The sequence below is a fragment of the Cavia porcellus genome, unplaced genomic scaffold (genome assembly GCF_034190915.1).
Source record: "Cavia porcellus strain 051 isolate PalLab524CR breed Dunkin Hartley unplaced genomic scaffold, mCavPor4.1 scaffold_27, whole genome shotgun sequence".
Classification (NCBI taxonomy): domain Eukaryota; kingdom Metazoa; phylum Chordata; class Mammalia; order Rodentia; family Caviidae; genus Cavia; species Cavia porcellus.
The window spans coordinates 48,221,712-48,248,397 of record NW_026947510.1 but is presented as its reverse complement, the minus strand read 5'-3'; the positions used below and the strand labels follow the sequence as shown (position 1 = coordinate 48,248,397).

The following is a 26,686-nucleotide window of genomic DNA, read 5'->3' as shown; positions in this document are numbered from 1 at the left end:
ACTCAGGAATGGGGCTCTACCTGCGTGCAATGCATAGAAACCACAGATACTACACAAGACAGCTGCTCACAAAAATAATGTCTAGGGCAGATAGTCTGCAGTCCTAAAGATAAGAAACCCTGACCTAGGTAAACAAGTTCTCCGTGGAGGAAAGAATGGGCATGCAAAAACCCTAATTGGAGCAGTTTGGCGTATTGATATGGAGGAAATTAACTAAGCATACATGCAAAAGAGAAAATAGGATAAGCTGATGACAAGGAGGAAGGTAATGGCCACCTCATTTAGGGGTTTGTAAAGGAAGGAGTTGGGGTTTCATTCCACATGCAGTGTAAGGCTATCTGAGCTTTGACAGGATTTGATTTCTCTCTCTTAAGCACACAACACTGAATGTTTGCTTAGGGACGGTTTTAGTGGAATGCTTAGAGAAGTGTAGTGTCAGTCAGGTAGTCAAAGCAGGAGATTGTGGTAGTGTGGATTTAGGGGAAGCAGGGCAAATAAAGATACATTGGCTGATTGATACTTGTCTGAGGGTTGATAGGGTTTCAATGAATTAAATATGAGATATAAGACAAGCAGAAGAATGAGGAGAACACCTGAACAATGTACATATCAAGCTGTGTCTCACTGAGATAGGGTATTGAGGTTTTCTCCCTTCCCTTATGATCTCTTTCACATTATATTGAAGAAAGTTCTCTCCTGCTGTGCTTCTGTGGAACTTACAGAACTCTGAATGATTTCCGTGACTTAGTTTTTAAGCAGCAGGAAGAAATGAAACAATGTTTGTATTTTTCTTTCCCTATTGGGTAATTCTTCCTTCCAGGCAGATTTGAAACTGTAGCAAAGATTAAAATGTACAAGAACCCAAAAAACTGAAACACAAAAATAGGTTACTAAGAAGAAAGCACACACAGTGTTCTCACAAGGTATCCTGAGTCACTTGGAACCGGTCCCTGTATGCATGACTCCATAGTGTAATGCACTTACTGATTCTTTAGACCTGAACAAAATAATTTAGAGAAAAAGCATCAGGCTTATTCCTACTTCTTAGTTTGGTATTGTTATAAACATAGAGGTTTCTCTTGCAAACACTTACATCCCTGTTTCAATTCTCTTAAGTCAAAACTAGAATTCCCGTGCAGTTCATGTAAGATAAAACATCTCTCCTCCTGTTTTAGCTACATGACATTCCTAAATATAAAGTGTTTGAAAAGGTTGTTTTCCTCATATATTTCATTAAACAATGTTAGAGGATTTGTTACATGCCTAACACACACTATTTGCCATTACCTGTAGTAGAAAGTTGATCTTTACAATTGTTGCTTTCGCAGCTACCATTCCCAACCTTGTGAGAGGAAAACTCAGAGTGTTTGTGAAAAATAAGACAGTACAATATACTAAGTAAGCACAATAATAATGATATAATAATAAAGATATGTACAATGCTCAGGTGTTCTCATTCTTCTGCTTTCCTTAGCTCTCATACTTAATTCCCCAAAGACAGGAACGGCTCTTGTCAGTAGAAATCAGAAAAAGAGCCCCAGAAAGCAAGACACATGAGCTAGAGCATGTAGAGTGAATACCGGGGGAGGAAACACCTTGGACAGAGCACGTCTCAAGAGTGGTATTTAGCAGGGGACTGGTGTGTGGAGCAGTAATACCAAACTTTCAGTACAAGGAAGTTGGAAGGTTGGATGATATTTTGAGGGGCCTTACTCATTCTAAAATGTAAGTTGACATTTTATTCTAAAGCCAATGGTGGATAAGTGGAGGTCTATAAACAGGAAAAGTGACATTTGTTTTCTAGGAAGATAATTTTGGTACCAGTTTAGAAGCTATACTTATAGAGCAAAAAATTGACAACTGGGAATTCTATTAAAAGTTGCTACAAGAATCATGGAAAAGACAATGAAGGAGGGCTGTGGAGATGGATAGGAAGGTGAAACAAGGACTCTTTCCAAATACTATACTGTAGTATCTATGCTACTTATACAAAAGAAATTGTTATAGCTTGAACTATCTATGTGCCTTCTGCTCCCCCAAAATTCATATGTTCAAATCTTAATCCCAGAAGGCTCACATGTGAACAGTTTTCAGAAAAGATCTTACACAGTAGTTAAATGAGGTCACTATGGTAGACTCTAATTAAATATAACTGGTGTCCTCATAGGAAAAGGAGATTAGACAGACATAAAGACAGAGAGGATATGAAGACACATAGAAAGGACAGCCATTTATAAGTCACAGAGGAAAGTCTAGAATAGATATTTCTCTTGTGGTCCTCAAAAGGACCTAGCCCTGATGATAACTTAATCTTCAAATTCATAGCCTCAAGAACTGTGAAGTAATAAATTTGTTGCTTAAGTCACCTGATCTTTATTCTTTTGTTACAGCAACTTTAGCAAACTGTTATAGAACTATTATGGCAGATGCTTAAATCTGCATTCACAAAGAGATAATATGCAAGAAAATAATAACAGTGGATGTTATTAGAAGGGGCAGTGTTTGAAGACTTTTTACTGTGTGTTTATAATGATTTATTACTCATATGAACATAATAATGTAGAAAAAGTAATTTCAAGTAATTAAAACTAAAGGAAAAGAAAAAGCTACTTTGAGAAAAATTAACATGATTTGCTAGTATAGTGGATACAGGGATGGCTATTTGAAAGAAGAACAGAGGAGGATGGTAATAGAATGTTGATCAAGTGATAATGTTTTAAAAGTTGAAGGAAAATGGTAAATTCTAATTAATAAACACTGAACTTTCCAGCTGAAATAATCACTTAAAAATATTCATTCTGTAATTATACAGAATACAGGGCTAATTGATAATCTTAGGGTTGGCACATATATGTCTAAGATGTTACACATTTTAACAGCCAGAGAGATTAAACTAGCTCAAGTGTGTTTCTTAGAATTGTTGAAATGCAGAGTTCAGGATGAGAAGCATTTGAGTTAGGTTAAGGCCAGAAATGATTCATGTGAGAAGGCTTGAGATGCCTTGAAGGTTTGGAATGCAGCTCAGTGGCAGAGTGGTTACCACCAGTACCACAAAGAAAAAAGCAAACTCAAGGAAGTTGGCTAAAGATACAAAGGATTAAATGAAATATGGAAAATAAAATGGGAAATTCTGTTTTGAATGTGAAATAAATTTTATATATTCACATATATTTGCACTGCACTGATTGTTATATTCGACCTTTCTAATTAGGTATACAGGTGATGAGTTCATTATTAAAATAGTGAATATCAAAATGATATTTTTTTAATATTCACCACCAAATGTTTCTTTATACATAGCTGTTATAACAGCTATTTAAATAAATAATGCTTTTTTAAGATTTTAGATTATATATGTAAATATACATGTTGAGACAAGATACTTTTTTGAATATGTAAATAATAGCAATAATCACTGGAGAAAAGCTACTAAATCAATAATATGAAGAAAAAATTACTTTTTTTTGGTCTTTTTCGTTTTTATCGGTACCAGGGATCCAACTCACGACTGCCTGCTTGCAAGGCAGGCGCTTATGCCGCTGAGCTAAATCCCCAACCCCAATTTAAAATGACTTATAATCTCCCCACCTAAATAGTAACTGTTAATACATGGGTAAGTTTACTTTTGGTGTTTTTTTACTATAACTAAATGTATAGATTGAGATGAGTGCTAATAAAGATGTTGTATTCCTATTAAACTTTTTCTTCTAATTTCATATTATAATAAATCTTATATCATTATTCTTTTTCATGGAAGCAAAATACCCAAATGTATTGGATATTTCATAATGATTTGAATATTCCCACTTATAGATTATTTTTTATGTTTCACTTAAAATAAAAAAGTGAAGTTATGATATTTCACTTTTTAATATCTGTGTGCACTTAGTTTGCTTCTTGTAGAGTTCTAGGAGTGGAATAACTACTTCTTGAAGTATAATTAATGTGTACTACTATTTCTATTGTGTATTGCTTAAAATCTGGTAGCAATTTTTATCTCTATAAACAATGTAAGATGCTGCTATTGATGCCATATAAATATTTTCATTAAGAAAAATTTCCAGATAGGTATACATGTAGAGGCTTATACATTCCTAGCACTTCTAAACAGTTTACGAGAATTAATTATATTATGTGTGATGAAATAAACAGCTACTTTGAAGAAAACCAGACATTATGGTATCCATTGCTGATTCTGTACCATGCTTTGAAATCCAATAATGCTTCTATTCTTTGTTAAGAGTGATTTTAGTCTGTTTTGCATTATTTAATTTCTACATACATGAAGGTATGGACAGCTATTTTGAAGAGAACAAGAGTCATTATTGCAGCCATTGTTGAGTTTCCTATTGCCTGATTTTGAAGGCCTGAAATGCCTTCATTACTGTTCTGATCAGTTTTATACTATTTTGTTTTGTATGAATTCATTGTGTGTAAAGATATAGACAACTATTTAGAAGAAAACAAGAGACGTTATGGTAGCCACTATAGATCTCCTGTTGTCTTGCTTTGAAATCTGTGTCACTTACATCATTTTCTTCTGATCTGCTTTGCTATGTTTTATGTTTAGTTTTATCCTTTTTTAAAATAAAAAAGAAGAAAATATTCCCAAGATACATTTAATTTATTTAATGCTATAATAGATTAGTCAGTTAGCTATTATTCTTAGGTAACACATTATTCTCTTTTGATGGAACCAAATATATGAGGTATAATAATTACTTAGCATCAGTTTACTGACCAAATGCTCTAAACAAGGATACATGCTGATAATAAAAATGGTATAAGTAGTAGTTCTTACCTTATACTGGCTGGAAATTCTTAGATATTTGTTCACTGGAAACTTTTTTAGAAACTTTACTGCCATTCCTAATGGGCACATGAAAATTATAAGGCACTAACTATAGCTACCATGGCTTTTCACCAAGAGTTGGTATGGAGAAATGCACTGGGGTGGGAAGGGTGACTGTTATATTCGACCTTTCTAATTAGGTATACAGGTGATGAGTTCATTATTAAAACAGTGTTCAGTGTCTAATGTCTGCAGTGAAAACTGTAATTAAAGAGTGTGTTCTCTCTTCCTGCTACTACTTTACTGTAGGGATCTTGTCTATGATGTGAATTTTAAAAGAACAATTAAAAGTGATGTTATTTCTGTTTCATTGCACAGTGCTTATTTCTGGTGCATTAAATAAATGTTTTACCTAACTTAAGATTCACTTATATATTTTAAATATCTTGAGCACATCATGAGTTTTCAGTGAGAACCCATGACTTCTCTAAAGCTTAGATTCATGCATAATCTTATTTGATCATAATATATTAATTTGGTTGCCTTGTTTCACTATTTTGAGAATTGTGGTGTTTTCAAATTTAAATATTTGTTTTGTTTGCCATATCTAATTTTTGAGGCTCACTTATGAGTGGCATATGGGAAAAATGGTCTAAAACCTGTTTAACTAAGTAGATTTTTCCTCTCTTGAGTGTGTGTGTCTAGGGGGTGCAGGTAATTGAGCCTAGGACTTTGCAGGTGCTAAACATATAGTGTATCACTGAGCTATATCCTTTGCCTCAAGAGTTTTCTCCTCTTGGCATAGGATTTCTTGGTTCTGAATCTTAGTAGTTCTGATTCTGTTTTCATTTCTTTATTTTGAAGTCTGGGAATTGAATCCAGTGCTCCATGCATGTTAGCCAAGTGCTCTGCTGCTTAGCTCTATCTCCAGCCTTTTTTGAGACAAGATCTTTCTAAGCCGCTTCGACTGACTTTGAACTTCTTAGCCTCCTAATTGATGATGCCTAATAATCTAATAATCATGAAAGCATTAGTTTTTCATCTCTTTCTATTGTTTCTTCAATTATGTGAAACACTAAACGTTAAAAATTATGCATTAGACATTTTTAAATTTCCTACAGGACCCATCATAGCGCGTTAGAAATAATAGATAGTTAACCAAATACTTTTGACTTTTTTATACAGTATTGTTATTTTTTTAAAAAATCAACATTTACTCACTCTGATATTTTGTATAAGTAAATAGACACTATTCTATTTCTTAGTGGAAATCTAAAATAAGGTAGATACATGTTTTTGTGCTCAAGAATTAAACCTTATGTTTGGACTAGTTCCCTGTCCAAGAGAGCCATTGTCACTGAAATGTCACTGTCTTCTCATTTTTCTTCCATGTTTATTGCTGTGTCATTTTCAGGGACGCCTGAAAGCCTCGCTGAGAAAGAGAGGCAGCTCATGGGGATGATCAACCAGCTGACAAGTCTGCGCGAGCAGCTATTGGCTGCCCACGATGAGCAGAAGAAACTGGCTGCATCTCAGATTGAGAAGCAGCGGCAGCAAATGGAGCTGGCCAAGCAGCAACAAGAGCAGGTGAGTAATAACGGAGATGCAATCGCGTTCTTACCAAATCCCTTACACTGTGTTTTGCCTGCTATTTGTAGGTGACTACTTTAGTCATCTGAAGATGAATAAGAGTTTCCAGCCCCAGCCACAATTTAGCAAATGAAAAGGCAAAAAACAAAGCAAATGCAAGTGGAAAACAGATCTTAAAACTGATTAACAAGTCCAGAATGTCCTAAACGTACTGGCTGATGTCATACTCAAAACCTACAACCTGCATTTGCCAAACATCCAGAGCTTTATCGGTGATAACGTGATGCGAGAGGTGGGAAATTCCAAACATGACATCACATAAGGCAAAATACAGGCGAACTGAAAATATTCTGTAAAATTACCGTCACTGTATGTATTTAAGAAATACAAGAAACAAATAAATTGTACATTTTGATTTGGGTTCTTCCTCAAGACATTTTATTATGCATGCATGGGCACATCTTTCAAATCCCAAAAGAATCTAAAATTCAAAATGTGTCTGAAGTACACTGAACTGGAATATAGATTGAAGGCAAATTTGGGTAGTCATGAAAGAAATACCAAAAGTGATCCATACAATATACCATTTTCAGTGAGGAACATTTCAAAATATATTCGTTCCTTAGAAAGGTGACATTCGAGATGTTTTGAAGAGTAGGTAGGACTCAACAAGTGAAGGGAATTTCTAATAAGTGGGCATTCAATTCATGAATAAGCTGTTGAGTAAATTAAGGCAGACAAAAGCGAAAGGCGAATGACTTTGAATCGGTAAGAATGAGACACCAAGAGTGGGAGTAGGGAAGGTCAGAGGAGGGTGACGTGGGTTGAAGAGGGTGGTCTCATCTGCTGCGCTTATCTGGATGGAGGTGTGTAAAACACACCTAGAGGGTGGTCTCATCTGCTGCCCTTACCTGGATAGAGGTGTGTAAAACACACCTAGAATGCCAGGCAGGAGATGGCAGGGGTGCCTCACTTGAACTCCTTAAGTGATCTACTAAGAGACTGTAGGTTACACTACTAGAGTAGGTCATTCATTTACTCAGTGATTAGCAACTGAATGTTTGTTACATAAAAGTACTGTGCTAATTCCTGAGGTTTTATCTCAGTTAACCTGAAAGAGAAAGCCCCTAAACTCTAGGGGAAAGAGCTGGTTGGCAAAGGAATACATAAATTAGCAAAATCATAACTTATGGTGATAAGTAAATTGAAGCTAGGATAAATATTGATTGGTATGACAAGACAGTACTCCTTAGATTGAGTTATTGGATAAACCTTTTTGTAGCTGTGACACATTCACAGCTGGGCCTGCAGCATCTCATGCAGAGCGGTGGCAGTTTTGTAGGCCTTAGAGAGGTGACACCATGCAAAAGTAGGAGGAGGCCAAGGGCGGCAGGGGTGATGAGGAGGAAAGTGAACACATCTAGAAGCAGTCAGATTAAGGAGTGCCAGGAAGGGCCAAGTGAACGAGAGAAAATGGAGATTTTGAGATGCAGTAAGCTAAAGAAAATGTTATTTGAATGTAAATTGAAACTTCTAGTTTTATCATTTAGAATCTGATTCATAACTTTTAAAAGTACAGTTTTCTGTGGTCTTTTAGCAGTGCAAGTCTGACAGACAATAAAAATTGACGAATATATAGCAGGAATATAAAAGCAGTGCCTACCAACTGTTTCTTTAAAAATTCATGCTAGGAAGATAGGACAGAGGATCTCATAAGGTCAGTTTATGCATAAGGATGATGCCTGTTTTCCATGGGTCCCATGTTCTGGGCACAGTCTACTTTCTGTCCCATGTGGAGGGTGGCCGCTATTTAAACAAGGGTGTTTGTATGTTTACATATGCTGGAAAACCCTCTAAACAGGTTCCAAAGTATAAACTAGCAGAGTTGAAAGAGGTGAAGAAATACTCAGATTACCTCTTTTGAATAGTTTGAAGTGCCTGCCCTCACCATTATTTTTCACTTTATTCAGGGGTTCATCTCTGCTTGAAAAATGATATTTTTATTTTTAATACAATGCCTCATTACTTTCTTTAAAGATTTATTTGGCCTTTTATTGGATATAGTCCATGATCCTCTTGCTTTCATCCTGTGATAAAGGCATTCTCAATGTGTGCCTATGATACTATAGAAAATCCTGCTCTTTGCTTGTCCTTAACTTACTATAGTATGTTCAGTTATGTGACTGCTGCAGACTCTTGGGAGCCTATGAATTGTAGCACTTAGGGTTTTTTTTTTTTTTGATAGAATTCCTACCTGCTTTGGTAGATCAGAGGGCACATTTGTCCTGAAAAATTTGAAGCAGTTACTAATAAAGAGATTTCTCTCTCTCTTTCTCTCTCTGTCTCTCTGTCTCTCTGTCTCTGTCTGTCTCTGTCTCTGTCTCTCTGTCTCTGTCTCTGTCTCTGTCTCTCTGTCTCTGTCTCTCTCTCTCTCTCTCTCTCTCTCTCTCTCTCTCTCTCTCTCTCTCTCTTTCTCTCTCTCTCTCTCTCATGTTCTGACCAACCCCTGAGTACTGCCAAAGAATTCTAGAATGTTTTATTTTCTCAAGACCTCCAAAATTCTGCTTGGAACATTAGAAATCCTGAGGTCTCTTCAGAATTCTTCTCAGTGTTGGAGGGATGACCAGGTATGCTACTACCTCCAAAGCATGAGAAGAGGTCAGGTTTCTGGAATCCACACTGCTACCCAAGTTACTCCCTATGAAACAGAGCTGGAACGCACAGCCTCCACGGTGGGGTTGCAGATCTCTACATAAAGGACTTTCAAACTTTTCCTTAAGATTCAGGTGGGATTTCCCTCTCTTGACAATTTCTTTTTTGAGCCCCCTCCCAACACTTGTTAGACAATGCAAGATATCCCTGCAGTGTGTATAATAATACTTTTATGACAACGCATACTAACATAGAAGGACCTAACTCACCCATCAGTCTTCCAGCCAGGTCTGAGCCTCTTTCCGTAAGTTCTTTTTTAGCCCCATGGATCTTTTCTGTTATTAGGATTATAGAAGGCAATAAAATAGATTTTAAAAATCTGTCATGTATTGAATTCCAGTTGAAAGAGCCAAACGTTGAGTAAGCTAGTGAAACCATAGCTTCTGTTGATAAATGTTGTGATGACAAATAAAGCAGAGATTTGTGCACGAGGGCTAGGTAGAGATATACTCTCTAAACCAGTTGCTGAAGGGAAACCTTGTTGAAGGGGTAGCATTCAAATAGTCTTAGAGGAAATAGGGAAGTGAGCCATACGGGCTTGCAGACTTTGTATGGTTACTGGTTTGTACTTCCACAGACCTCTCTGGATGACTGTTGATAGTCGGCTACAGGGAGCAAAGACAGAAACAAGAACTATTAGGAGACTGTTGAAGTCATCCAGGCCAGAGGCTAAGGGGTTTAGAACAGGAGGAAGTGTGGAGGGCTATGATGTGAGCAGAGTCTTAATACTCTCATGTTACTGGTAAAAGGCTTTACATATAAATTCAGATATTCATAATGTTGAAGGAAGAATTAAAGGAAAAGAATAATATGCCTTTATTTTTCTTAACCATCTTCTTTCTTTTTTTTTTCAGAAAAATACAAAGTTTGCTTTTCTCCCACCATATTCCAATGGCCAAGTAAAAAGATTTAGACTTTGTAATTGTACCAATATCAAAAAAGGAAATAATCACGGTGCAACTTTGTAGACACACCAGCATTAAATGACTTCTTTACTTTTGTTAATAATAATGTATCAATTTTTTATAGGTTTGTAACTTTTCAATACAGAAATTAAGGTATATTTTTTATAATGGAAAGATATTGATAAGTCTTGATGAGGATGAAGTCTAACATTTAATATAACAGCATTATAAGTTTCATTAGATAAGAAGCTATATCTTTATGAGGAGATTTTCTGACTATTATCAAGTATTAAAGTATTTAAAAATGTCCTCTAACATGCTCATTCTTGTGTTTATTCAATATCCCTTTATGTCAGGCTCTGAAAATGGTAAACCATACATGCATACTCCTTACCGTCTCTGAATTTATGGACTTGTCCTTAGGAAGTCCTTAAATTTTAAAAATAAAATCATGGCATGGGACACTGTCAAGCAAATGTAAAGGATGTGCTAAGTGAAAATGATCAGGCCATGTTTGTGTTGTTCTCTGAGATAGAAAACACTTGATATGATCTTATGGAGGGTTAAATTTCTATTTTAGTTTTGGACTTGACTTTGAAGTACTTACTATTACTTTAAACTGTTTGGTTGCAACCCCCTCACTCTGTTTATACAACATTCTTTTGTAGAAAAGGGCTGAAAATGTCACAACATGCCTTTTTAATATATCACCAGGGACAGGAAGTTTTTAAAACTACCGTATCTTACTGCGATCGATCACTGATGTGGTATCCTGATCAACTTGATCAGTGTCAAATCAAACTTTGAGAAGCAGACCGCTGGAAGCTCCTCACATGCTATTGAAATATACTTTTAAATTTTCCATGTGCCTTTTCTCCACAGATTGCAAGGCAACAGCAGCAGCTTCTACAGCAACAACACAAAATCAACTTGCTTCAGCAACAGATCCAGGTCAGAAATCATATTTTCATTATTTCCACTTAAAACTATGTTTTGTTTCTTATTCTTGTGTGACCTAAATTGGGTGATAAAACTACCATTAGACTAGTAGGGAGACTTGTCTGTGATCTAACTGAAATAGTCTCCAAATTTAAAATGATCTTCACCCTATTTCATGACACGTTGCCTCTTGTGCCTTGCCTCGTCACAGGCTCTAATACCAAGGAGATTCTACCTAAGCAAACTGCCAGTAAGTTTTATCTTGAAAAAAAACTGATTGCAGAGAAATGTTTTATTTTCTCTGTTGCCTGTAAATATGTTGAATGAGGCAAGTGCAAGAAACTGAAGCAGAAATGTGTATCACATTTTCTGTTAGAAGTGCCAGAGAGAACTTTTATGATTATATTTTCATGAGCCCTGCCTGTTCAAAGGGAAATATGGTGAAACTAATGTTTTGGTGTGTCAGCTGTCATTCATGTGGAAACCAAGGTAAAAATTCTATATGTTTTTCATAAAGGGAAATGTGTGATGGTAAAATGCATTAATAAACAAGGAATTTAGAAGCTGTGCTGGTAACAAAATGCAAAAGGAAGTTGCCAGGGAGGGATGTCCAGTTATTCACTGTAATTGCATGACCTTCGAGAGAGTTCTTTGTTTCCCTTTCTGAAACTCCTTGCTGAAAATCACTGTTTTGTAAGAGATTTTATGAGGATCAAATGACATCATTTATTGTAAGTCAGTTTTTCTGTTGCTAGGATCACAACCTAACACCCCTCAGTGAAAGGAGGAGAGGTTTAAATTGGTTCAAAGTGTCAAAGATTATAGTCTGTAACAAACTGGCATCAAGGCCAGAAACACCATGAAGGGAGGAGGGTGTGTGGGAACAAAGCTGCTCACTGCATGGAGACCAGGAAGCTGAGCAGGCTAACGCTGCCACAGAGGAAGGAGACAGGAAGCGAAATAGTACCCAAAGCCATGCCTCTGAGATCTACCCAGGCACACTTAAGTGCATAACATATAGTTTTTGTCAATGTCAAGGAATATAATGCACAGATCTGTGACTCCAATTTTATGGACCTTTGTGACCTAAATTGGGTGATAAACTACCATTAACCTATATGGAGGCAACTGTTACATTTCTATTGAATCTGTCCCATTTGAGTAGAAATGCATCATTTTCTTAAAATTGTATCTTATAAGTCTAACATTTTATTAAGTATAATTATAATAAAATAACCAAACATGTCAAAATTATTTCATGCATGTATAGATAATGTTTTAATGTCTTTGCCACCAAAATTTGTCCCATTTTATATAGTTGGGTGAAATATACTTAATTTTCTTACCCTCAAATAAGCCAATGTTTATTCTTTCCTGATCTACCCAAGCTTTTAGTGAGCTGGTAACAATTTAAGTGACACTCTAGGACACGAGTTAGATGCTCCAGACAGGTGTGTTTGCCTTGTATTTATGGACAATACATTTTTAAATATACCACTATCCATTCCCGTTTGGAATATTGTTAATAATTTTATGGTTTAAAACTGTTCACTGGATTTCATACTTTTTAATTAGAGCACACTAACTTTGTATATAATTTCATTCAATGGCACCAGGTTATCTGCATTTAAAGTGTTTTTAGTAAGTGAAAACTTAAGTCATTGAAATTATGACAGTTTCTCACTGTAAGATATGATTCCATAATTGATAATATGATAAATCATATATTTTAACTGCCTATTTGATGAAGATACCAAGTTTAAAATTTTTATAATTTTCCTAAATCAGGGGGAAAGTCCTCTATTAAAAAGAATTGCAAAAATACACCTAAATTTATGTTACAAATATGTAAAAAGCTCAAAAAATCATGTGTTTTTACTTATCCATAATTTTCAACTTTTTTTGAGATGTTAACCCACAATTATGGCTGCTACATTTACAATGTGAATTTTAAACCTTATCATAGTGACAAAATATTTAAAATGAATAGTTTTCTTGCACTATAGCATAGAGCACTATAATCTATAAGTCATAGCATTTTAAATGAAAAATGCATTAAATATTATCTATCCTAGAAATAATGTGACTATAAAAACTGTCTTCCAGACAGCTGAGTCCAAAATTATTGACTTATTCAATAATACTCAATTAGTCACTGGTAGAACTATGGTCAGAAGAAGTTTTGTGGCTGCTAATAGAAATTTATCTGTGTGTGAAAATGTTGAAAGGTTAGAGTTTTATGTGCTTCTTTCTATCTCCACTAGTTCAGAAGGTTTTTTTTTTTTTTTTTTTTTAAATCCCTAAAGATAATAGTATTGCACTAGAAGTAATTTTGGGGATGCAAGCATTGAGATCTAAGGCTATCATACACACATTTATCCTCTTTATAATGGGGATAATTTAGATAAATGAAACTGGTTGAGTTACAAACCCATTAAGCAGTTATATTTAAAAAAAAATATCCTGGGAATCAGGAATGATTCAGGCAAAAAATCATAAGAATAGAGCAAGACCAAAATCTGAATTATTCTCCACAGTGTCTAGAATATTATCTAAATATACTCATAGTTCCAATATATAGTTATAAGCTGCCAATTTGTAGCATCGTATCAACAGTTTGTATTTCTGAAAATTATTATATATTTAAATTAATAATTACTGAAGATTGTTCCAACTATTATGGGAAGCACTGATACACTGAAATATGTGGAAACAAAATTGAAAATACAGAGCAGACCCATTTTACTTCTACACAAATCTTTACCCACTTTCTTTGTAGAGTACTTTCATGCCCCTTTTCACTTATTTCCACTTGTTCCTTTTCCTTTGAAACATATGACAAAGAAAAAAGGAAAAATATTTAGCCTGCCGTTTTACGTAAATCGAATTTTAGAAAGAATTACAGTACTAAAGAAAAATGCATATAGCATCAAACACATAAAAATCTGTCATAGATTAAATTTGTTATTTGAAGATATTTATGTAGTATTTTGATCTATTTCTTTTGTGTTCTTTCTTTTGAAAAAATACCAACTTTCATTATTCCTCATGACTGAATCTCGTTAGGTATTTGTGCCATTGTTACTGCTCTCAAATTATAAAGAAACATATACATTTATCTATACATGCAAAGATTTTCATATTTTAATAAACTTTCCATATTCTTCCAGTTAACTATACTGTTTTATGGCTCAGAGTTAACATTTTGCTTCATTTGAAAATACAAAGGACATTAATTTGTTCCAAATATTAAAGGCACACAATGCATTACATGTGTGAGACAGAGCTGCTAAATGGATTAGATTGATTTGTTAAAAGTTGGAGTGGGTTAGTTTTCACACTTGATGGATATGTTAAATGACAAGGAAGATATTCCTAGCATCTTCCTCGTTTTTTTAATTCAGATCCATCTAAAGAAGAAATTAATGTAGACATCTTTATTTCTTTTGAAATTATATCATTTGATTAAAAAATTATAAGTAGGTTTTCACATTTGTCTACAACATTCACATATATTAATAAGCCAGGGTATTTAAAAGTTTTCTTGACTTTTTATTTCTGTCTTTTCAATCCTTGATGAATAAAACAATAATAGGTTTTATTTAACTTATTTGTACAAAAATAATTCAGAAAAAATGGTAAAAATTTGCAAGTGAACTAATTTTATTTAATTGCTCTGGATCAATTCATTATGATCTGTCTTTATTACATTAAGAAAACAACCTTATCTCTGACATTACCTTATTACAATTAGATTGAAGGCTCAGGCTACAGTTCTTCCTTTTAAAAACTTTACGGAGTTACTATGTTCGGTGGGACTTTTTCATTAATTCTTTAAAAATTAAAACAAGAATTCAAGTTCATAAATTAGCATCACAAATCAGTCCACTCAACAAATAAGATATCATAATACAAGAAGCATATATCTTCCCTCAAAAACAAATCAATTTTTGTGTGACTCCAATTTCATAGAAACATGAAGTTTGTTTTTTAATATTCAAATTATTTCCCTCTCCTATTTTTAAACCAATCTCAAAATATAGAACATTTAATTTCATTTTTCTTTATAATTTTAATGCATATACCATATTAGATGAAATTTGTAAATATTTGAGAAAAAATATTTTCCTTTTTATGAAGAAAAACCGCCTTTAACTCTGTGAAATACTCTGCAGTACCTTTTAGTTAATTTCTTTTTATATTAAATCAAACCATTTCTAATACTGATGGTTAAATGGTTTATGTTTCAAATATTGAACCAAGGCTAGTGGTTCATCTTGACCTGGCTTTCTATTATGAAAACCTTTCAAGGCAAGAAAACAAGTGACCTCTACTCAACTTCCATTATGACGATAAATCAAGTGTTCCTGGAGACTCATGCTCCTTTTATTCTTGAAGCTTCTTATGAGGTAGAGCTTCTATGACTTTGGGCATGTACCTGAGAACCATGTCCCAGTTATAAAATTTCATCCCCTTTATAGTAGTGCCTAAAAGAATTTAAGGTTCTTGTCAGAAAATAGTAAGGTTAATCCAACAGTGGACTTTAGTACGTACTCTACTTAAAATATTTTAAGGACAAACTTTAAAAATACTGTATTTCCTTTTAACTGTATATTTGTTATGATTCCCATGCAAGGAGATAAGTGTTTGAACTTACAAAAGAAATTTTTAAAAATTTATTGCATTTCCTCCTCTGATAAACTTTTTACCTTATTGTTCATTGTGTTCTCCTGAGGGCAAAGAATTGATAGCTAATAACCCTTTCTTATTGTTTCTTATAAGGTAAGCATTAGTAAGGATTAGTCATAGTCCTGGGCTGCTGATTCTGTCTGGAGCTAAGTATAGAGTGAAGGAAATTATTTCTGTTTCTTTGTATTCTTAGTTGGGCAGCGTGTATTCCATTGCGTACTCTAGAAAGGAACTTGATTCTTTAGGTAGTATGACATTATATTTAGCTTTATGAAATATAGTTTCCACTACAATAAATAGTCTTTTTCAAAAAAAGTTGAGATCAATGTCCTGGAATTAAATATACCTTATGCCAATATTTTCATTAGGAATATTGTTAACTCTGACTTTCATTGTCTTCATCCATAAAACAGAAATTATAATATCTAATTTATGCTCAGTAATTGAAGAACTAAGTGGCATAATACTTGGTATTTAGTGGGAGCAAAATGCTACAAGTTTTTACTTGAGTCATTAGAAAAAATATATTTTTATTTCTGTATTTCCAGTGATAAACAATTTCATGAATAATTTCTAGCCAATAAAACTCCTAAGAAAATACACATTCATATAAATTCACATGATAGTAGTCACTGAAAACTGTGTTCATTGTTCCAAATTTATATGATTTGAAAACTACGAGTGGTTTTAGAAAGCCTTTATTGACTTGTCTCTTGTTTTACAGTTGTAAACAGAAACCAAGTAAGGTTAGAAGAGTTTCCTGGTGTTTCATAGCTGTTACTTGTGTAACAATAACTGAATTCTAAGTGCTCTGATTTTTGGTTCCGTTCATTTTTATTTCACTAATATTCTGCCATTTAAGGCTTAATGGATCAAGTTTTAAAAAGTGAGTTTTCTATCCTCAGGAACGTATTTCTACAAAGTAAAACAAAACAAAACAAAACAAAAAAAGCCAACTTGACATATAAAATTGAATGATTAAATTGTGTTCGTGGGCTCAACCAATTTGTGATAAAGGTTTCATTTTATTGAAGCCAAAGTTCTCTGAGCTCATTAGAGTTTTGGTAATTCTAGATAAATTATTATGCAGAAAGAGGTCCATTGAAACATTATATTGAAAATATAATGACGTTAAAGGTGAAATAATAGTACCTGCCTGACCTGCTGATTTATGATTTCTTTCTTTGAGTGTGGTAAGTTGGAAGCATTTTACCCCCCTGAACAAGACCCTGCACATACACATGAGCACAAAGAGATTGCAAGGTAACCTTGTCTCTTTGGAAAACTGGAAATGCCAAGAATAAACACCATGCAATTAGGGTAGCAGTCAGCCTGAGAAGGAAATACATTAACTCCTTGAGCTCTGGCTAATGTTTTGCATATGAAATAAAAGCACAACTGGACATTTTTTGGCATTCAAATAGACTATAAAAAGAAGAAATGTGCAAATGCAAAGTTCTTAACAATTTTAAGAACTTTTCTTTTATTCTTTTACTTTCGGGAAACAGATCTTCTGTCTGAGAGGACAGGCAGCCTGTCCTGAAAGAACAGAGAGAATCTGAAGGCCTGCACCTCAGTCCTTTTCCTCAGGAGAGTCACTGTGAAACCCCTCTGTTTCATTTATCTTTTTATTTCCTTCTTTATTTGTGGGGATTGAACCCAAGATCTTATGTATTCCAGACAAATCCCATGGAGCTACTTTCATCCCAGCCCACCTTACATTATTTTATATTGAAATGGAGTCTTCCTCACCGGGTTGCCCAGACTGGCTTCCCACTTGTGACCCTCCTTCCCCAGCTTCCTGGGTGACTGGGATTACAGGCCTGAGCGACCCACTCTGCACTTTTTTTATTTTTTTACAAGGTCTCCTGGGTGTTACCAATGATGGAATTCTACTCATTCATATTGTTTATTTCCCTGCTCAAATCTTTCTCTGAATAGACAGGTACAAATATATCAATATTCATGATTGATTGCTGTAACATATGCTACATGACTAAAAGAGTTTAAGAAAATAAGGAAACCAAATTTCCCAAACTCAATCTTTTTACCAGATTATGTCCCTGTACTCAGAAGGAGCCACTTTCCAATCTTTGCTTCTATTTTGTAATAAACTACTAGCATTTATTTCTATATAAAAATGTATGATTTTACTGACCAACTTTAAATATCATAACTTGAAAATAAGAAGATCTAATTAGATCACTTATTGCCCCTCTAATAATGTCTCCCCATTATCTTCCCTGCCCTCAGGTTGTAGTTATGTCATATAAGTTCTTTTAGTGAATTCTTTTAAGCCTGTTAACTTTTGCATCATTTCTTGTTCATTCAAGAATAAATAGTGTCACTTGACACTTTCTCTGTCAGGTGAAATGGTGTATCTCTTCATTCATTTTTAGTTGTCCATTTCTGTAACAGACACACACACACACACACACACACACACACACACACACACACACACACGCAAGCATGCATGCATGGTTTATCTGTTGGTTCATTCTGAAAGTTAAAAATCAATACATGGTGTTTATATTTCAGTATAAGTTTCCATTTTTCAATTTGTTTATTTTCTAGAGACTCTAGGAGGGTATTCTAAGTTTCTTCTACATGTAGCTTTGTGATTTAGTATGGTTTGTGATCCCTTTTTCTATTAGTTTTTTGATGATTTTTCTCTAATGTTGTTGGACTCAATGTTTCTTTAAATTTCTCCAAACCCTTAAGAATAAATCAAATCACTAGAGTCCTCTTTTCCTTAATATCTGCTTCGTAGCTCTTGTTTTTTGATGAATTTATCAAACAGTAATAGTTAATATGTGTATAAAATTATAATTACCTTATTTTATGGCTTTAACTTTTAAACTTTAAACATCATTAGTGAAGACTTTAGGTGAAAATACAAAGCCCACATTGATCTTAAATTGATGACTATATTAAAGCGGTGCTTATAAAAGTGCTTGGAAGTTATAATTCTATCTCTGAGATTCATCCTGACTTTGGCTCCTTCCTGAAAAGATACAAAACACATTTATGGAAGGAATTTTTTCTTTTATTTTCATGTGAAATCTTAAATTTTTATATTGTTTTATTTTCCTAATATTCCATTTCTGTGTTTCTTTTTCTTTAATATGTAATATGATTCCTGAGGTGAATACTGGTTTCATTTAATCCATTTTGATAATTGTTCAGTCTTTCTTTGACTAGTGTTGCTATGGCCCAGAGATGAGAAGTCTGCCTGTAAAATGAAATTACAGAGCCATAGAAAAAGTGCTGGGAACATTTTCTACAACTCCGCCATGTGTCTGGAACAACTGCTTTTTCATGAGTAGCAAACATGGCCATTCTGGAATCACTGAGACTGGCCTAGAAAGCAGGGTACAGCAGTTTTCCCACGGTTTTTCAACCTTCTCCTAAGCCAATTACCTGTGGACAAAGTTGAATACTTTCTCACTGAGGCTTTTCAGTGAGTACATGTCCTATCAGTTAACAAAGTAGGGACCATCAGTGCTTAGATAAGACCCTGGGAACGTAATTATCAAGTAGGGAAAAACAAAATACAACAAGACATATGGACAGCAACAGAAAGATTTGGAGAATTTAGGGCAGAAGTCAATGTTGGCCTAAAACGAACTACTGTTTCTTTCACCTTAGTTGACACATAAATGTGGTGACATAAATGCTGCAATACTCATATAAAATCATTATCAAGAATTTCTATTTTATGAGATTTTTTAAAGAAAGAGTTAACAAGTAGACAATTAAATGCAAATGAAATTACTGAAATGTTAGTGTAAAATCAGTTATTGTAGTAGGAGCACAGTTTATCATGGTTCAAGACACATATTCCAGGCATCCCTGAGAATGACAAATTTACTTCTGCTCCCCAGACAGAGTACTAACTTCTACTGTTGTGCTGGTAAAGTTTGTATTACCTACAAGTAATGAGAAACTAAGTTATGTTTTTCTCTGTATATGTGTGTGCATGCTTGTAAAAAGGCACATGGGTGAACAAAATGAAAAATAAATGATAAAGGATACAGAATCAAAGATGTCCTTATGACAGTAGAGTTGTCTCTACATTTCCCTTGTAGGAGAAGCAGAAGAAAAGGTGATTCTTCTATAGTGAATATTCTAGAAGTAGTAAACTCTGTCTTCTTTATTCTTAAGTTCACAGCAACATTTAATAAAACTGTTCACTTCTATTTTCTTGTAACACTCTTCAGATGGCCACCGAAAAATCCCCTGGATATCAAACAAAAGCAAAACATTTTGCTTCTGTTTTAGACTTTCTATTCCCCATTCTCAGTTTCATTTTATGAATTCTCTTCTCATCCTTAAAAAGCTGAATTGCTGTAATGCTCTATCATTTGATATCTTTACCCACACTTACTTCTAAATGGTCTCTTTTAGTCTAATGGCTTTAGATACCATTCCCAAGGTAATACTTCAACATTTGTCTCCCTAGCTAATTTATATCTCTCTCCTAAACTTCAGAGTGAAATAGCCACATACCTACCCAGACTATTTAAATTGATACCTAATGGGGACCTCAGATTTTCCATTTCTAAAGCATATCCTTTAATTAACATTCTCAAATTCATTCTTTCCTAATTTATTCACCACTCAATTAGATAGCATTTGCCATTTGCTGTGTCTAAAAACCTAGGAGCCTATCTTGAATCCTTTCATTGTCTCACACCTCACAACTAACTAATTATTGTTTTTATCTTCAAAATCTGTCAACTTGCTGAATTTTCTACTTACAGTCTAATGGAAGTCACCATCATTTCTTGTTTGAACTACTGAAGTAAACTCCTAGTCATTTGTTACCCGGCTTCTTCCCTTGGTCCTGAAAATAGATATATCAAATAGCTGCCAGAGTGATCTTTTAAATCTGACCATTGTATAAGCATACTCAAAACCATTTCTTTTGCTAGGAATTCATAGCCCTTATTCTAATCTGTAGGACCTATTTGATCAAGTCACCGCCACCCTCTTGTCTTATGGAAGCATATGAGGATAGTCTAGCATCAAGCATTTATATTTGCCATTCTCATGGCCTGCAATGCTTGTTAGTCAATCCACCCCATAACTCAGACTTGTAATTCAAAGCTTTTCTCTTCATGGAGTCTGCCTCTTAACAGCCCAGTCCAAGCAGTCTGCAAGTTCTTATTCTACTTTTTTTTTCATAGCTTTTTTTTTACCAAATAAACAAGTATATGTATTTGGTTTTTTGCTGGTTTTCTCACTACTTTAGCACTCACATGACAGTGATTTCTGTGGAGTAAAATATTTCATGTGGCTTGCTCATCACCAAAACCAATACATGTAATAGTTCCTGCCTGACATCTCATAACTTAGAAATACTTACTGAATGAATCAGTTCATGAAATGGAGTAGGATACAGTACCTATTATATACCTGTATCAAACACTCCACACATCAGTAATTCTCTATTCCTTAAGACACAAATAATAAAGAGTTTGGATAGATATCAAAAAAATAAAGAACCAACACTTTCAGTGCTCTGTGTGATTTATAACCCAATCAAGATGCATCAATTTCCAGGGGCTGGAGATTTAGCTCAGCGCCATAAGCACCTTCCTTGTAAGCAGGCGGTTGTGAGTTTGATCCCTAGTACCAATAAAAAGTTTAAAAAAAAAAGTGCAAACAAGGTGCATCAATTTCCTATTATAAAGTCCAGTAAGTTTAATAAAAATTTCCCCCTTATTCTATTTTACAAACTTTTCAATTGATAATTTTAGTGAAGACATCCAAACCATGAAATAGTTATGCATATAATATATACCACCTTTTCCTTGTCATTCTGTTTCTATAAAAAATTCAACTTAGCATTCTAAGTATTGAAAAATATCAGTATGATCATTTTCTGCCATAATGATGGAAGAGCAGACTATCACTTAGGAAGTGCTTGGCACTTTTAGACATCATCTCATGATTATCATTGGAATACAGGAAGGTTATGACATTTTCTCTATTTTAGGACTAAAACTGTGTTGTGTGTATGAATCTGAGACCCTGAAAGTTCAGTACTTTGAGCTGAAAACACTCTGTCTCTCTCTCTCGAAGTGTGATGATCAGCAACTTAATCTACATAACCTGGAGAAAATAAAACTTACCAAACTGGGTGAGACTTCAAATTGACAAACGGGACAGGATATTTTGAGTAATTAATTAATTTTGATTTCTGCAATAAGCAGATGAGAGATTGTTCTTTTATAAATGGAGAATATACAAAAAAAGGAAAACATTTTCTATTTAAATGCATATAACTATACCTTCACTTACAAAAGTTAAAAAAGTAGGATGATGTATTTATGAAAGATATATGTCTCTTTAAAAAAGATTTACACTTAACACCCTTGTTAAAAACTAAATAAGCCATTAGATGAGGTGAACTCTTAAGTATAACTTAAAGAAAGTAAACTAATGAGCTAGTAGTTTTCAATATCATAATATAAATTGAAACACAGATTTATATTAATTTACATTTGCATGTAATATATCTACACACACACAAGTTTCTATATGTATTTTTGATCATTTTTTATCTTCTCTGGATATTGCTGAACCATGTAATTTTAAATTTTTCTCCTCCTATACCCATCTTTTAGTTTTGCATACATTTTATATCATCTTTGAGCTTCTGTTTTCCTTGTCCTCAGTTTGTCAGTGACTACATTCATGTGTTATTCTTGGATCATCTTATGTAGACACTCGTTACTGCCTTTACCTTTTGTATTTACAGTTTACCTCTCATAATCCCTTTCTCTGGCCAGCTTTTTCTGTCTTGTTATGCACTTGTATTTTATGTTTGCCCTGCATAAACAGTTGATCACTAATAAGCAAAGTGAATCTAAAAGATGTTCTAATTTTAAAGTAACTTATTTGATTTTCCGTGGGGTGATGGCAAAAGAAAACATACACAGGCTCCGGCAGAGGTGTCCCAGAATGTTAGTGTAAGGTATTTTTGCAGTCTTTCCAGAAAAGAGGGTGTGTTGTCATGAGCGGCTGTGTCATGCAGCTGGAAAAAGAGGAGGGATGGGGCTGCCCTAAGGTAAATCAAGAGATAACAATAAAATTTTTCTGTTGCCTGGTGGAGGTGTTTAGGATGTGTTTTCTTTATATCTTCATCCGCCCCTAATTGAGGATGCTTTAAAATTGAATGACTAGCAGTCAAAACGTGTTTGCTTCAAGCTGAGAAGAAAAATGCTGGTGTCTCCGCTTCCAAACTGATTGCGCTTTGTACACAACTGACAGCTACAGTCACTTTGAGTGACTGATAAGTGGGAAGCTGTGCCACTTATCAAGGAATGCGGGCTGAGAAGAAAAGACTGGAGCCGTTTAGATACTTTGGCATGTTCAAAATAACATCTTACATCAGTCAGACTCAAGCACTCAGAGACATTTTAGAATGAAGTAACGTATACAAAAATGTGGTGTGTGTGTTTGTACATGTGTATATGGAGAGAGGCAAAAATTATTCCACTAGCAGTTTCAGAAAGGTAAGAGAAAATGCATTGTTGTTAAGGTCACAATTTGCAAAATGAATCAATGGTGACATCATTCGCACCCACTTGGGATGGAATTGCCCTTACTTTGAAACATCCAAAAATTTGTAGATCTCCAATATTATTTATGAAAGCACCTAGCTTTGACCAAATGCGTGCTTTGAAGCACCTGAATAGTGGAAGTGTCCTTCACTTATATAGATAGCTTTACCTAGAAGCAAAATCTCGATTCACATTCTTCCTTCTTGTATGAATATTTAATATTTAAATATTCTGTCACAGGTAACTGAAAAGACATAGTTACATAACCAAAATAGATGAGGGCATGTTTTTGTTTTAATTTTAAACGTAATTTAAAAACTATTCTAAAGAGTGAGCATATAGATTCTCTGAGCTGTAAGTTCTACAAATAGGAAGTGCTAAATGATCCATTATACTGGATCATTTTCTGGAGTCAGCAGTTAAGTTTCTGTAAACAAATATCTATTATGTTTGCTTTAAGTATCCAGGACTTTCATATTTGAAGTATCTTTCATATTCACACATGTTATTCTTTTTTTACACAAAGTAGACTCCTAATAGGATAGGAGTGTACCCCAATGATTTAGCCCTTCTCTGAATATCATGCTGTCTCTGTAAGTAACATATTTCCCTTTGTTGATCATACATATACTTGTTTCAGCCAGACCAATTTACCCAACTTTAAGCCTGAAGATATGGTCCCAGGAAACATACCATGGTTAATATGTGTCCTGGTGGGATAAACTGAATGTGTAATGCCTTAATTGATTAATGCACGACCAACTGCTTGCTTGAGAAAGTATAATTCTGAAACCTATGAATTTTATTCTTCTCAGTTTCTGTACAAGTAATGGTACAAGTTAGCGGTATGCTTAAGGATAAACATTTGATTGGGCAGGAAGAAGGTGTAAGAACATGTGCAACTCATAACAGTCTATGAAATGCTACCAGCTCTTAGCGAGATAAGGAGCTGGCTAACCTCAGCTTTAATTCAGCTGACGTTTCTTTTCAATGCAAGACTTTTTTGATGAAGATGACAGTTTTGGTGATTTACATTCCATTATAAACTGCTGACCTTATCCCAGGCCAATATGTTGACTAGCACTGAATTTAAAATTTCACAGTCAATAAAATAAAGTAGAAAAATAAGCTTTCAAATCTCGTTTAAGTTTTTATTCTTCTTTATGTGAAGAAGATATTGTTCATAAATGATGAGGGTCATGTCCAGTTCTCATTAATAATTAGGTTCATGTTAGGAATAAAACTTAGAGTTCCATGCAGTTTCTGCACAAATAGTTTTTAATGAAATATATTTGTTTTGGGAAGCAGTCTATTCTGTACCTACCACTGTGGATGACAAAATAGCATTTTTTTAAGAATGAAGACTTCCTATCTAGCTACCTAGCTATCTAATTACCATTTAGTTTCCATTGTATGTTTCATATGTAGCAGGAAGCATCTTATCTGGTAATTTTTATATATTTACAAGGAGATATTTTTATAGCAAAATACCAATCATGGAGGTACTAAAAAGGCTTTAAAAATAATACTAGCAATTTGGTATAGATTCTACTCTTCTGGTATTCACCTTAGTTCTGCTTGATTGTATCAAGCATAATGTAGTTTGGGTTGGCTTTGAACTTAATGTATAACCCAAACTGGTCGTACACTTTTCATTGTCCTCTTGCCTCTGCTTCCTGAGTGCTGGGATTATATGTGTGTACCACTATGTTGGACTGTTCAAAACTTTTCTTTAAAACATGTATTCTATAGATTCAGGATAATTCCTATTTTTCTGTAAAAATAATTACTTTTACATTGAATTGGTGCCTGTATTTTATCCTTTGGGGATGACATTGTTTAATGTCATGTCTTTGGAATCGGTAAACTCAGCAGATTAAAAAAGGAAAGTAAAATGGTACCATAGTATGAAAACGATATCTGATGTTAATATTAAAAAATCAAAATATTAAAAAATATTATTTTGATAAACAGTAGTTGAAGCTCTTTCAAAGGAAATATCAAATAGCATAAAGGAATTTTTTATTTCTTGGTGTGTTTCAAAGACCTAAATTATTAAAATTATCTTGCCTAAGGAAAACATTTCCTTATTATGTGACTGATTTAACTTTTTCTTCTACTATAAAATAATGCCTGATTCCCAGAGGTCCCTTGTAAGGTATTGTTATATTTCAAATGGTATCATTTATTGGAAACTTTATGCCCTATCACTTGAGAATAGCTTTGTTTTAAACAGGTTTTAAACATTTATATAAAGGACAGGAAAATAAGATCTCTCTCTAAATCCCTATTCCTTGCGACAATGAGTGAAGTCTCTTTTGTAATTAAAAAAGGGCACTGCTCTTAACTGCATTACAGTATGATTTTAATCTGAGATGTACAAAACTTCCATCAACACATCATTCATTTAACCTGTCTTCTCCTACCTCCTTCTTTTTCCTTCTATTTTGCACTCTTACTCAGTTGCTTTCTATTCACTTATTTCTGCCCCTGTCACACAAAAATTTTCCTGGACAACAGATCATTTAGGTAAGAGTTTAAACCTAAAAACACAATGCAGAAATAACTATCAGATGTAATTTTTTCTGAATATGTGCTTTCATTAAAAAACAAAAAACAAACAGTATCCTTGCAGCACAAAGATGCTAATAAGGGAGAATTTGAAATCCTTGTGAATGTCACTTCTGACCAATGTCACTTCTGACCAGTGTTGTATTTTATTTGTAGTTCTCTCACATGGCTACTAGGGATACATGCAATGAAATCCTAGTTGAGAATGCCGAAGCAATTAGGTACAAATTCATCACGAAATCTTTCCTTATCTATGCCTTGACAGCATTCCAATATCTGATGATTTTTATTTTTGAGTGCAGTCACAACCATACAAATATTTTATGAGAGTTGATTAAGCAAAAATAGTAAATATCAAAGCCAAGAAATGGAAATGCTTGGGTCATTTTTACATTATATAGTATTTTGAATCACAATATTTAAGCCACTGGCTGAAGTTTTAGAACAAGATATGCTATCACTTTGCCCACTTTGAGTATTAACACTTTCTGAGGCTAGGGTATAATATTGTCCTCATTGTTCCTTGTCCTGTTAAATTCTCAGAACTTTCCATGCTTTTCCTAAAGTAAGAGAGAAATTTCCTTTTTGGTAAGTTAAATTTCAGTATCCTATCAAATCCAGGTGGAATTGGTGCTCTGTATTCTTTGTCTTCCACATAGCTTCATCAGCAGGCATGTCTTTTAAGTCTTTTTCCTTTTTTTTTTTTTTTTTAACACATTTGTTAGTTATCTTTATTTTGAGACTTGATCAGAGGAAATGGAAGAGGAACATGGACAAACAAATTAACTCTAAATTTTGTGTTTTATAAGCTTTTTGATACAGGCCAATACACAGTGAAATCATACCTGAAAATGGAGACAAAGTTTTTGAAAAATCAAACTATTGACCCTTCACAGGAAAAGATGAAGGATTAA

At 34.1% G+C, this 26,686-nt stretch overlaps 1 protein-coding gene across 21 annotated transcripts in view; it reads left to right on the top strand.

Annotated features, from left to right (window-relative positions):
* Nucleotides 1–26,686, top strand: part of Sox5 (SRY-box transcription factor 5) — a 921,295-nt gene that overhangs the window by 717,877 nt on the left and 176,732 nt on the right. For 19 of the 21 annotated variants that reach the window (XM_063238388.1, XM_063238384.1, XM_063238383.1 and 16 more), the window contains 2 exons: nt 6,207–6,379; nt 10,882–10,950. In XM_063238388.1, the coding sequence (XP_063094458.1) occupies nt 6,207–6,379; nt 10,882–10,950 (242 nt within the window). Of the gene's footprint in view, nt 1–6,206; nt 6,380–8,941; nt 9,169–10,881; nt 10,951–26,686 lie in introns of those variants that run through there. The other 2 variants (XM_063238395.1, XM_023565305.2) reach the window with 2 other exon arrangements.